Source organism: Argiope bruennichi, chromosome 1 (genome assembly GCF_947563725.1).
Source record: "Argiope bruennichi chromosome 1, qqArgBrue1.1, whole genome shotgun sequence".
Classification (NCBI taxonomy): Eukaryota; Metazoa; Arthropoda; class Arachnida; order Araneae; family Araneidae; genus Argiope; species Argiope bruennichi.
The window spans coordinates 75,018,730-75,032,266 of record NC_079151.1 but is presented as its reverse complement, the minus strand read 5'-3'; the positions used below and the strand labels follow the sequence as shown (position 1 = coordinate 75,032,266).

Here is a 13,537-nt window from a genome sequence, read left to right as displayed (position 1 = left end):
AGCTTATGCAGATATCATTGACTCATCGTATCAGAATCGTGCATCGATTTACAGAAATTTGTTTAAATTTGTAATGAAGTCAAAGTAATAATTAATATAAGTATTAAAAACACTCTTAAGTATACGTTTTATACTATAATTAATATCCTAAATAAATTCTTTTTTTAATGGGGAAGTTACATGGATAATGAAATAATTTTTCCTTTAATTCTCATTTTTAATAGAATTGAATACTGATTTTTGCAAATTTGCATTGCTGGACTGTTTCGAACCCATAACCCCTGGCATTTTTACTATTCTATTGTTCCTATAGATCATGCATTAATTTTATTAATTTTTTTAAATACCTTAAAATATTCTGGGTATTCTTATTTGTATCAGTTCCAAGAAAATATTCTCAAAACAGAAAAGTGTCTATAAATAAACAGCTGAGAAAATAAAATAGTTAAGGCAATAATTAATATTTCTTTCACATCAAAAGTTTTAAAAAAATAATTTTTTTATCGCCAAAATTCTAATTTGTTCCGTAAATGGCAAACCTCGTGTGTTAGCTTACTAATATTATGGTTACAAAAAAAATAAATGTCCCCATTTTAGAAATTTAAATAAACAGATTTTATCTTCCTCCTCGCTTTATCTCAAGTCCATGATATTGAAAATTATTGATCTAAATTATACCTTCCACTGACATAGAATTTTTATCACATCAACATATGCACTAGTTTAGAAATTTGACTTTTTTAAATGATGACCATAAATTGATTTACTTGCATATACGATTACAAATTTTTTAAAATAAAAATTGGTATTTATTTGAATTTTAATAACATTTGAATTATGTTCATTTATAAACTTTTATTAATTAATATACCCCTTTAAAATATGCATATTGTAATAAAGCAATAGTTTTGACATTTAATTCATAATTTTGATTTATTAGAAACATATTCCATTATTCCTGCATGCGATAATTATTTTATTTATTCACTGTACAATTATTTATGTATGTGTGTATGCAAGAGTTGTAATTGTTATATAGTCAAGCAAATGTTTCTAGAAAGATTTTATACATTCTGTGATTTGAAAGCGAAAATTTATATTTTTTCGTAAAATAAGTTTTATGTGAATAATTGAAGCAATATTGTTCATAATGATGAATATGAACAAAATTGGGAGTGCATCAAGGTTAATGAATTAACCTCATTATTTATCAAAAAGAAATTGAATTGTTGCTGTATGACCAGATAATTGTTTTTTGTGTTTCAGAAAACATATTTTTTTAAAAAAAATTTTATGTGGAAATGATGTTTTTTTCTTCTGCATGTTTTATTTAATCAGTGATTGAAAATCTAAGTCAACAAGAAAAATAAAAATTTCATGTGCAAAAGAAAAAGTCGTGTGATTTCATGTGTATCCCTAACTCTAATGTTTTGCTCCCTAGTTCCCAAACTGCCCCCGAAAAGCTTCCTTCTTCTGAAGTTGGACAAGAGGTAGACCCTTCTGCAGGAAGGTAAAATCTCTAGTCAATTCAAACAGTTGAACAGCTTTCAGTGTTATTAATATCTGTTTGCATTTAGAACTCATTTTAGTTTGTGGATAGGAATAGTATTAACAAAATGAAATTTAGTACTCGATACGTCGCCAAGTTTTGTCACCATTCCTTTTTTAGATTGATTGAATTCTTAGAGATATTTGATTCACAAATATTCGCATGGACTTGACAACATACCGAGTACTTCATTTATCCTCAGTTCATTTTATGTTCCTTAAAAAACATTTCCTTTTCTTGTTTTTTCTTAGCTTGATTTTTTTTTCGACTAACAATAATACTTAATAATTTTAAACTAGATTCGGATTTCAGCATTTTTTTTATTTAAAATCTTAATCCAGATTTACAGAATCTGAATTGACAAAAAAAAAAAAAAAAATTAAAAAAAATGATGTAATTAATTGTTATATTGATAATGTATACATTATTCAGATTTTCTTGGTATTTAAAATGAATATAATATTCATTTTGTTAAAATAGTAATGTACAAGATTAATTTTATTTCTTGATTAATTATTTATTAATTAATATTATTTATTAATGCACAAGATTAAGTCCATTTCACTTAAAAGTGTAAAGCTCTGGGACAAGTGAATGAAAAAAAGTCAATGAAAGCATATCAATTTAGTATTTGATCAATAAAGAAAAAAACTGATCTTAATCTAAGACTGTTAAATTAAACAACTCAAAAAAATTCCTTTTTCTGCTTTTGGAAATTGTTTTAATTGTAAAGTTGTAAAATGAAGTTTATCCTAATGATTATTTATATAACAATGCGAATAATGAATCATTTTTGTTTTGAAAATATCTTTTTTCTTATATAAATTTAAATTTTGGTGTTCGTTGTGGTATGTGCATGCAAGTTCCTGGAATTTTTATCTTGTTAAAAATTTTTTGATAAATTTAGTTCTAGAAATTGCCTGTCATGCATGGTATTATTAATTGTTAAAAAATTCTTTTTTATTACTGATATGTTTTTGTTTTTTTAAGTATTTGAATTATTTGTGTATTAATTTTTTATGTTCAATGTGATCCGAGATAAGAATGAATGTGATATTTTCTGATCGAAGTTCGGGAAATCGCTGCAAAGCAAACATTTTATTGATTGGAAAACATTTCCTGGTTTTGTTAATTAGCGGTATTGTATCACTAATTGCGATAGGATGGATATTGTAAGGTGTCAATCATTTCTTTTAAATAGAAGAATATTAAACTCTTAATTGAAGAGCTTTTAAAATATAATTATATTTTCTGATATAACAATTTTTTATATTCATTAAATAGCATATATTAGAATAATTATTTTTCCTAATTTTAACCTGAACCAGTAAAAATATCGAGGAAACACGAATATTTCAGTCACAAATTAAGTAATTTTTCATAAACCAGAGTAAAATTTTGGAAGGTGTATCGTGCTGCCATCTGTCGGCTGAAATTCAATTTAAAGATCTCTTATATCTATTTTCCAATATTATTACTGTTATTGATGAAACAGAAAATCTGATACGGTTTTTGTTTGTATCTTTAGGTAATTTATTTAACGTAGTGTCTTTTGTATAATTTGTTTCCAAAATAAATTTAAGTTTCGAAATTTCATTTGTGTTACTATATTTAAACAAAACGAGCATATCAAAACATTATGCTTCACAAATGTCATAATACTTTACAAATGACTATTAAACCAGTTTAAGAATTAGATTTTCAAATTAGGTTCTTTTATACGTTCTTCTTTAAAATCACTCATTTCACTGTACAGCAAACTGGAATAAAAACTGAAAATGAACTTAATTGAGAATAGTCACCAAGGTACAATGTTTGAGGTGAGCTACTTTCACAAAAAAAGTAGTTTATACATTTTTGCATAGTTTATATTTGCATCCTAAGTAAGATAAGAATTCTTTCTTCGTTTTTCGGATAGAAATCCACCGAATTGTTGGTGGTGCTCAGTTGAATATAATTGCATCCTGTTGCACCAGAAATCAGGCATAAAGTATTGGTTTTATTAATGTTCTTCATACGAAAAATATTTATTTCTGTTACATTTCAGTTCTAGATTTTTGAATTAGTTTCAGAATCCAATCTTTCTGTAGATTCTAGAAATAATGCATGGCATGCGTAGACTGTAAATAGAAGAGATGTGTATTAAATGTTTGATTTCTTTATTGTTTAATTTAGTTATCAGACTCGTCATCATTTACAGCCGTTTCCAATGAAACGTTTAACATCCTGTTTAGCTCACAACTTTTTTTGTTTTATGCATCATAGTTTATTCTGAGCTTCTGATGGGTGCGGCAAGATTAATGGATGTTGCTCAATTGCATTTGAAGTATCTAGGCTAGGCCTCCTTTCCGTATTTTGCTGTTAGTGAAACTGCCTCTGGGATTTGTTTGATGAAAGCTTCCTATATTGGCAAGGTTCCAAAAACGCTTCTTCATCCAGATATTCTTTTAAGTCGTTTGTCGCCAAGCTGTCTAGCTGATTTCGGTAGTGTCTAGATAAATGCCGTTTTTTCACTCCGTTCTTCGTTCTTGGAATGATTAAAATCGTACGGAGAATAAGTTTCGGTTTCTAAGAATCGAGTGAGATGTGCCATCTGCAAATAACCCCATCTCCCTATAAAACGCTCTAAATTTAGAAAGCACGTGGGTTGCAGGAACTTCTGGTGGATGACAGCAATCCATTGTTCCTATTACTATGATACTTTGCGAAATCCTTCGTTCTTTGGTTTAAATTTTTTTTTTTATCCCTTCTTTTTTTTTTTTTTTTTTTTTTTTTGTAGTTGTTTTATTATTTCTGTGTGATTTCCCCCTCCCCTTTCCTCAAATTCCGAAACATGAATTGGATATTTTATTCAAATATTCCTGGAATTTTCAATTAATCTTCTTTTTATGTCGAGGTATGCTACGTCTGAGTTGATTAATAGTTGATCAGATTAAAGTGATATTTTTTCTGTTGAATTCAAGTGACACTTATTTTTTACTACGAATTTAGATGGTTAATTTTAATATATATATTTTTAATATTTTAATTTCAACAATAATCAATTCAAAGAAAAGTAGATATTTTAAACACTTTGTAAAAATCATGTTTGTAATTATGTAAATGGTGTTTCGCTCACTTTATAATAATATGCTAGCATTTTGAGATTTTGTACACTTGTATGTCATTGATGAAAATTCACTATTAATGTTAACGTAAATATCAGTTGCTTAGTTCTAGATTTTAGCGCACTAAAGAATTTATTTTTATTAAAAAGCTATTTTTTAAAAAATTAAATTATTAAATCTATTTTGAAATAGCTGAATTAGTATTTAAATAAACTGAATGAAAAGAAATTTTTAGAAACCAACATTTTTTGGTGAATAAAAAAAGGTTTTTATTTTTTTTAAATTGTTCTACTTTTAGTCTTGAATGTTCTTAAAATCTTGCTATAATTTTTTTTCTCAAATTCATTATGACATTCATTCATTAGATGACATTCCTTGTTTGGAATCAAAATTTAAATAAAATTAATTGATTAACTATAATTATGTTTTGAGAGCAATAAAATTTTGTATTGTTATAGAAAATACAAAGATTTTCGAAATTTTAATGCATCAGAAAATGGATGAAATATTTATATTAAAATACCATCTTTAGAATGCTGTCAATGATTTAGAATGAGTCAGCTTAATTAAAATATTTCAAAAACATAACAGATGATGAATAATTGTTTTCAGAATCATGTTTCTATTTTTTATGAAAAATTGGTTTAATGATAAAGAAAATTGCATTAAATTTAAGATAAAATTGATCTACATTATGTAATAAAATCTTAAAGTAATATTATAGTTAATAATTTTTAAGCGAATTATAAATGCAGTATTGGAATTTATACAATGGTTGTATATTGTATTGATTTTTAAGTGAATTTTAAAAACATTTGGAAAATATTGATTGATAGATTATGCAAAACATGAATTATTTGAGAAACAATAGATTTTTGATGCAGATAGCGGAAGTAAATTTCGCCGTTTTGAATAAATAATGGGAAAGGGGGGGGGTGACTCATAATACTATTAAAACTAAATATCTCATAAAATTTCGTTTCGTTGTCATGGAGATGATGCAGACACAATAATAAAACATTCACGAAAAGCCTTTAAAATTTTTTTTGCGTGAGTAGCATTATTTTCGCGAAGATGGGTACTTTTTTTTCGCGTGCTTGTAAAAATATTGAATAGGACTCGTACTACGAAGTTACGAAACGCAAGGGTGAATGACCCGCTGAAATAATCAGGTGTTTGGGGAGGGGGGAGTAGTTCTGCTATTTGCTTTGGGTCGCCGATTGGCCTATGGCCAACTTTGTGAATGACGTCAATGGACGATTAAATCACGTGACATGTTTAACAACAAGGAGTTGCTACTTTGAGAAGTTTATCGCTCATGTTTTACTTTCGAACTTGATGTTAAATCGGAGTGATTTACTACTAGGAAACTACAGGGGTTATTTTTTCTTCTCATGTTCACAAACACACACACAGAAAAAAAAATGATTCTTTAAAAAAAATTTTTATTATATTTCTGTATTTTAGCTGTTAATAAAATGATTGAAACGGTGTTTGTTTGAAAGATGAAATACATAAAATGTATTGTATTTTTATATTTACTATGTTTACTACACATATACTATAGAAAAAAAAAAATCTCGAATTGGATTATTTAAATAATTGATTTTTACCTTTTATTTCTATGTTCATAGTTACCTATTTATTCACATGTATTTCTAGAAGCGCAGATAATAATAATGATTTGAGACTCTTCATTCGCTCTTTTTGGTCCCCCCCCCCTTCCAAGTAGTATATGCATAATTGGTCTAAAAATTACCTCATTGCACCTAAATATGCTTTCTAAATGATGGTTTAAATATATTTTTAAGTTTATATTTCTTGTATTGTTTGTTACAAGTAATTTTAACAAACTCTATAAAATAATAATTTTTGCTACTTCGCATAAAGAATAATTTAGAGTTCTTTAGTAGCTTAGTATGATTTTCTTTTTGCCGCCGACATATGGGAAACGAATTTTAAACAGTATTTTTTTTTTTTTAATGTAAGCTTTAGAATGGATTTATTTCTGTTCGTCATAAATTTGAAAACTGTTTGCTCCCTTTTTTTTTCCCCTCTTAAAAGAATTATTTAACTGAGTAATTGATTTTCTTTGGAAAACTTCACATTCTCTGAATTCTTATATAACTGTTGTTGAAATTTGTGCTGCTTAACATTTTATAAACTTTTAAAACGAAGTTCTTTCATTTCTTCTTTGTAAACGAATAATTTCTTCACTGCAAGATATTTATGTGATCTGTAACTTTTAAGATGCGTTTTTAATTTTTTCTATTGTTTCGTCATAAATAACAATATTTTTCTTATATATAATTGGTGAAACAGTATTAAAGTTGTGTGAGCAATGAATCGATTATTTATGAAATAGTTGCGATCCTTTAAAAAAGCTAAATGATTTTGGTTGGCGCCTAAATGCGTATGGTACCATTTTCTGGCAACCCTTCGGAGAGAAAGAGGGATGACCCAGGAGCGAGAGCGAGCAAGATTACATAAGTTATCCTCATTCTAGTGAACGTGCTGACGGATGCTTCTGGTTTTTGTTCAGTAGTACTTGAGGTGACGTATGATAAGGATACGAGTGTATATTGTTGAAGAGTAAGAGTCAAGCTCTTGGTGTCAAGGTTCAAGCTTTTTTTTTTTTTTTTCCACGCGACTGTCGTAGTAGGTTATGGATTAGTAATCTTTCTGAACAACGGGAAATGAAAGTGTTTGCCGAGGTTTAGATTAGCGCTTGTTGGCTATATTTGTTTAGAATGTGTTTCTTTTTTGAATGCGTTTTGTAAGTAGGTTTTTATTTTAGAGATTGTTATTACTTTCTTTGCTGTTCATCTTTTATTTTGAAGATTATTTATTTATATATTCATTTTTTGTTTTAAATATATTTATTTTTATTGGTATCTTGCTGCCTTCCTCGTTTTGAGCATTTGAAAAATCAATTTTCTGATATTTGTGCATGTGAAGTTATATATTATATTATAAATAATGTATTATAAATCGTACAATTCAATTTGTGTAATTTTTATTGTATTTATTATATTAGTATTAATAAAAAATATTTTCAAATTTTAATTTCCATTTATAGATTTTCTACTTACTTTGGTATTCATTCTTATTTGTGTTTTTATTTTAGTACTGTACCAACTGGAGCAAATACCGTAGCCATCGATAACAAAATTGAGCAAGCTATGGTAATAATTTTTAATACCATTTAATATTCATAAAGAAGTCTTGTAATTAAATCTATATTGTAATATTATAATTTTAATAGTTATAATTAAATTTTAGAACAAAAACAAATGCTTGATTAACATACGGTTTTTGAAAGTATGTGTCATAATATTGTAAGATAGAATTAATATGTTTATACTTTTATTTAAGTGTTATTTGCTAAGCTACAGGTACTAGTTCCTAATATTCAGTCATTGTAGGTTTTCTTAAATTTTTGTTTAATTATTGATGTATTTTTTTAACACCTATAGCAATAAATAGTTTACTGCATATTTTGTCTATAATTTTCATAAATATCAAAATTATAATTTTATGATGTCATATGAAGCCATTGAATTTTTTATAAATATTATTACTTTAAGATCTGAATAGAATATCTGTAAAATTTAAACTGTAAATGTTTGCATTATATATCTTTATTTTTCTCTAAATACAATAAGTTTTTTAAATTTTATTTCTCCTTCCTTTTGTCAGGATTTGGTAAAAAGTCACCTCATGTTTGCGGTGCGTGAGGAAGTGGAAGTCCTCAAAGAGAAAATCACTGAACTCCTCGAGAGGATTTCTCAGCTGGAACATGAGAATGATATTCTTAGGGCCAATGCATCTGCAGAGACTCTGAAGCAGCTAAACAGTCAATCCCACAAGAAATCGGCCAGTGGGGGTACAACTGGCAAGTCACCTCCTGTGACTGCTATTCCTCCGCCTTCCACTTAGTGGGATTATATGCAGCCCCCATTTAATTCTTTCAGAGAGCTACAATGCCTCTTTTTACCCCTTGTTTTCATATTCTGTTAATTTTTTGAAATTTTTTTTTTTGTTACTATTGACTTTACATGGTTTGATTATCAATGTATGGTTCATAAGGTTTCTCTCCTTAATCATTAAAACTTGCTTCTTGCTATACACATATATACATTTTTGAAATTTATAAATCCCATTTTAGGTCCTAATATATTTTTGTTGACTATATTGTTTAAATTTGTTTTAAATCAAATGACATATGAAGTATTTTGGGCACTTTTACTTGAAATGATGAAATCATTTTGATTTTGCATCACTTTTTTTAATTATTATTATATCATAGATGCAAAATTATGTTTTTTGCTGTGATTGGAGTGTGGATGATGACTGACTTTTCTTTTTTCTTGTCTTAATTCCTTGCATAGTCGAAACTAGCCAAATTAGATTGTATCTCATCTCCAAGGAAGGAAGTCAAATAAAAAGTCAGATTTCCACAAATTTGATTGAATTTCAACATTTCAAGCTTTTAATGCCATGCTGCCATCTATGAGATTATCTCTAATGTTTAAGTTGGCTATGTTCTAAAGGAGAATTGTTCAAATATATATATTACTGATCTTGTGTCCAGTATTGTAATTTGGAAGTGCCAAGTCAGATGAATAATCTCATTTACTGTACCTTGTAATGTTAACTGAATTTCTCTTGTACCTCATTTACATATATTTTCATTTTAGACTCTGCATTTATTAAATGTAGAATCTGAATGAATTCTTTCTTAATAATGAAACATCATGATAATCAATCCATGTAAATTTCTAGCTATTAAATTAAAAGTTTTAATTGCTTTAAGAACTCTTACATTCCTATGTGAGTAAATGTAACTTTATAGAAGGGATGAACCCTTCTTTTTATAATTTGATTTTTATTATTTTTAATTGGAACAAGGGGCATTGGAGGTATTGAAGAGCGTAAGGCATATGCATGATATTTAAGAAGGCAGTTTTTGTTTTGGATTGTATTTTTACTTTTTGCAAACATCAATATGCTGTGGTTGTCATGAGGTTTTGAAACATTCTGCTTCATTTTCTTTTTCACAACCTGCTTATAATATCTATTTCTTCTGTTAAACTCATGGTTCTGAGAGATTTCTTCAGATTGATACTACTTAATGAAGAAATACATATGCTGCACTAGGAAAAGAAAAACACCTTGTAATTGAAAACAAATACCCTTGTGCACAATCATGCTAGCATACATGAAGTTACATATATGTGCTAAAGTTAGGACATAGTTTTGCTGTAATAGTAGTGGTACAAATTGAAAATGTATATCAGTGGAAATATATGTAGCATTGCTGTGCTATGAATAACAAAAAAATAAATGCATTTTGCTCTGTGGAAAGTTGTAATGAGGAACTGTTGCATGAAGGCAATATGATCTTTCATGAACTGTGATAGATTTTGAAGGGCTAGAAATGCCCTGAAGAGTGGTATGTAATTGCAAGCATACAGAATGATTATTTTACCGGTGCTTACAAATGGATGGTCATTTCTCAAAACTTAAGCTGATGAAAAACAACAAAAAGTAAAAAAGTAAAGACATGAACAACACTTTTGTGTTGTAGCATCAAAGTTCTGTTGTAAGTATGGCTATAATAAATCAGTATCTGTCTTTGTCAGGTCGATGAACATTTAACACAATTCATCTGGCATTGACTTTATTATCGGAAATGTTCCAGAAACCGAGAGCATATGTGTACTCTAAAATACTTCGTGCAGTGACAACATTAAAAATAAAAATTCAATTGATTTCCATGTAATGGCTATTTTGACAAATCCTTATATTATTGAAGTTTTTGCAAAACCCAATGATATACATGTTTCTCAAAATAACGATCCATTTGTATTTTCATCTGCTATTCAATACAGGTTGTATGTTCTGTTTTTAGATAAAGGGTATTTTTTAGTAGATAGCTGTTATAAAGCAATGTTCTGTGATACTTAAAAAAACTTCTATTAAGTTTGCAAAGTCAGAAAAATTTTTTATATATAAGCTGATAACTTCATTTTTATTTATCATTTTCTATTATGTATGTATACTTGCAGAACCTATATCGGCAAGTGTTTTTTTTTTTTTTTCAAGAAATCTGTTATTGAATAACTAATGAATGGAAGAGTAAGGATGGTCTTACTTTGATTACTTAAATAACATACTGCTTATGATTTTATGGTGTTGACTGTAATTACCAGAAACCACAGCTGCAACTTCACTCATTATTTGCCTTTGGAAAAAAAATTCAGTAAATTAAGTTCATACTAATCCAGAAGAAAGTTTCTGTTATTATATTTATTGCAGTTTATTTTCACTTGTGGACAGGCATATGACTTCATTGTACATAAACATTAAAGAGAAGTATAGCTTTAGAATGATATATATATACACTGACAGTGTGAAAGCATAGCCTAGTCCCTCAAGCTGTTATATTTTGTTTTCATTAGTTTAGAGGGTAATACAAGATTCCAGAGTGCCATAACATTTGTTATTTGAAAATGGCATCTATTTACTGAAACCAATCTTGTATTTCCCTTTACACAATTTTCCCCCCCTTTTCTGCCGAATTAACTGCCAATCTTGTTTATGAGAAGTGAACACATTTGCAGGACCAGTATTCTATTATCTAAATGCCATGATATCAAAGGCTATGAAAAGGGTATGCGCACAACTTTGAACCGAGAGCTATGTTCAGTAAGTACCTGATTTTTCATAAGCTTTATAATGTGATACATAAAGACTATTTTGAAGAAGCAATTTCTCCATTTCCTCTCTTTTTGCCTTATTGATGCTTCACTTGGAGGTGCCTGAAGTTTCGCGTTATAAAAAGAAAATTGTTTTTTCTCTTTAGAAAATTTACCTCTTTATGCACTTGGAAGTACTAGGACCCCTTCTTGATGGGGATTGCAGTACGTGTTAATATATTAGTGTTCTACTTATTGGGAAAAATGTGTTTATTTCTGGGAACAGGATTGGCAGTGGCTTCTCTCGGATGAAATTTGAGTTGAATACTTAATTTGTGATTTTTTTTTTTCAAAGGCAAAGAAAATGAATCGTGCTAAGGTGCACTTTTCTCTGCGATTACACGAGGTTAAAAGTTTCTATTTGCATGTAAAACTGTGACATTTATGCAGTTTAATTGGAAACTCTATGTTTGTAAGCTATTGTAATCTTTAACTGTAACTCTTGGTGTCTGATTCAATTTTAAGCTGAAACTCCTTTATGCAGATAATCTGTGTACACATAATAGTAAAAGATCTTCTTAGAACCACATATTGCTTCTTTTGAAGAAAGCTAGAAATTATTTTTGTGGACTTGCCTCATCTGATATTTGGCATTCTTATTCAGTAGGTGTACTACTGTGTGACAAAGTTTATCATGTTGCATAAATAGATGTGTTGTCTTTCCTATTAATTGAACATATTTCATTTATTGTACATATGTGAAATAAAAGTAATCTTGTTTGTTATTTAAAATGTTGCCTCTTCACTGTTTTGACTCATACAGACATAACTTATAACTTATCTCTCTGCATTAGCATTATACAAAAGCTATCATTTTCTAAGCATTTTTAAGGTGAAAAATATTATTTTCAAGTTTGTTATTGTAATACAATAGTTTTTATTGAATTGTTTCTTTTTTTTCTCAAAAGAAAAGAATGAAATAGCCATTTATACATCTCTAATCTCCTGAATATATATCAAAGTAATAAAAAGCCTTCTTCACTTCATTCTCTTTTGCCTTATATAATTATTGCAACAATGAAATTTGTTGAAACTTCTGTAAGATTTAGCTTTTTTATTAAAATAACTTCACAGAATGCCAGGTCTTATATTTTTATTTCGTTGTGCATATACAAAAACTTAGATAAATATATATTCCAAAAATTAATTGATAACTGCTACATTCTTTTTCGTACACATGAACTACTTGAGAAATTCAGATTATTTTTTTTTTGAATAGGCATTTTTTGTTAATTCCATAGTGCTAAGCTCAAATGCCCCAAGGTGGAATAATGTTTAGAGCAGAAAACTGACCAAAAGACGAAATACTGGTAATCAACAATTATTACAAAGGTAAAAAGTGTAATTTCCACAACAGCTTTACTTTATACAAGTTTATTAGGTAAAATTAAATTTTGTTATAAGTATAATGGTACTAAATGTATTATTCCTACCTTAATTTCTGCTGCTCTTTGTTCTGGCAATCAGTACACAAAATAATGCCTGAAGTAATTTTTACAAATACTCAAACCTTTTTGTTGATCTATAGAGCACAGTGTTATTTCTACAAAATAATCATTAAAATGACAAAATTATAAAAGAATATTATAGGATAATTCTTAGAAGAGAATCAACTTTTGAAACAGGAGAGGGTGTGGACTGAAATAACCAGATGGAATTAAATTAGTCCTACAATAGTGCTGCGTTGACGAATCAAGTGTAATTTGTATAATAAATGCTTTCAATTGTACACGGAAAAATTAAATTTGCAAAGAAAATATGTCTTATCATAACTTGAAGACATTCACGCATAATATTTGGAAAAGCAAATTAGATTATCCCTTCTTTGCTATCATCATCTATTTGGATAGTTGGTTCGTTACAATTAAATAATGGAAACTACAATTGGCCTAGAGCCTGTTAATTCGGTAGTTTTCCGTTTCACGTTGAAATTCGTGGTCACTTCCTCTTGTAGTTTAGTTTTCAGTTATTGACATAATAAAACAAATATGAAACAATGCAAGTTATGGCAATTATTACGTTTCAAAATTTTTTTAAATGATTATTATTGGTGGACTCAATTTTATTTAGCAAGGCACAGAATAGGTACACTGTCATAGATATTATTATGTAGATAAACA

The 13,537-nt window shown here is 28.2% G+C and overlaps 1 protein-coding gene across 2 annotated transcripts in view; it reads left to right on the top strand.

Annotated features, from left to right (window-relative positions):
* The window catches only part of LOC129961721 (uncharacterized), a 309,349-nt gene extending 297,200 nt beyond the window's left edge, over window positions 1–12,149 (top strand). Inside the window, exons 2-4 of one of the 2 annotated variants that reach the window (XM_056075304.1) lie at window positions 1,442–1,510; window positions 7,784–7,841; window positions 8,356–12,149. In XM_056075304.1, the coding sequence (XP_055931279.1) occupies window positions 1,442–1,510; window positions 7,784–7,841; window positions 8,356–8,595 (367 nt within the window). In that variant the 3' untranslated portion in view covers window positions 8,596–12,149. The remainder of the gene's footprint in view (window positions 1–1,441; window positions 1,511–7,783; window positions 7,842–8,355) is intronic. The other variant, XM_056075385.1, reaches the window with a different exon arrangement.
* Window positions 12,150–13,537: the final 1,388 nt, after the last annotated feature.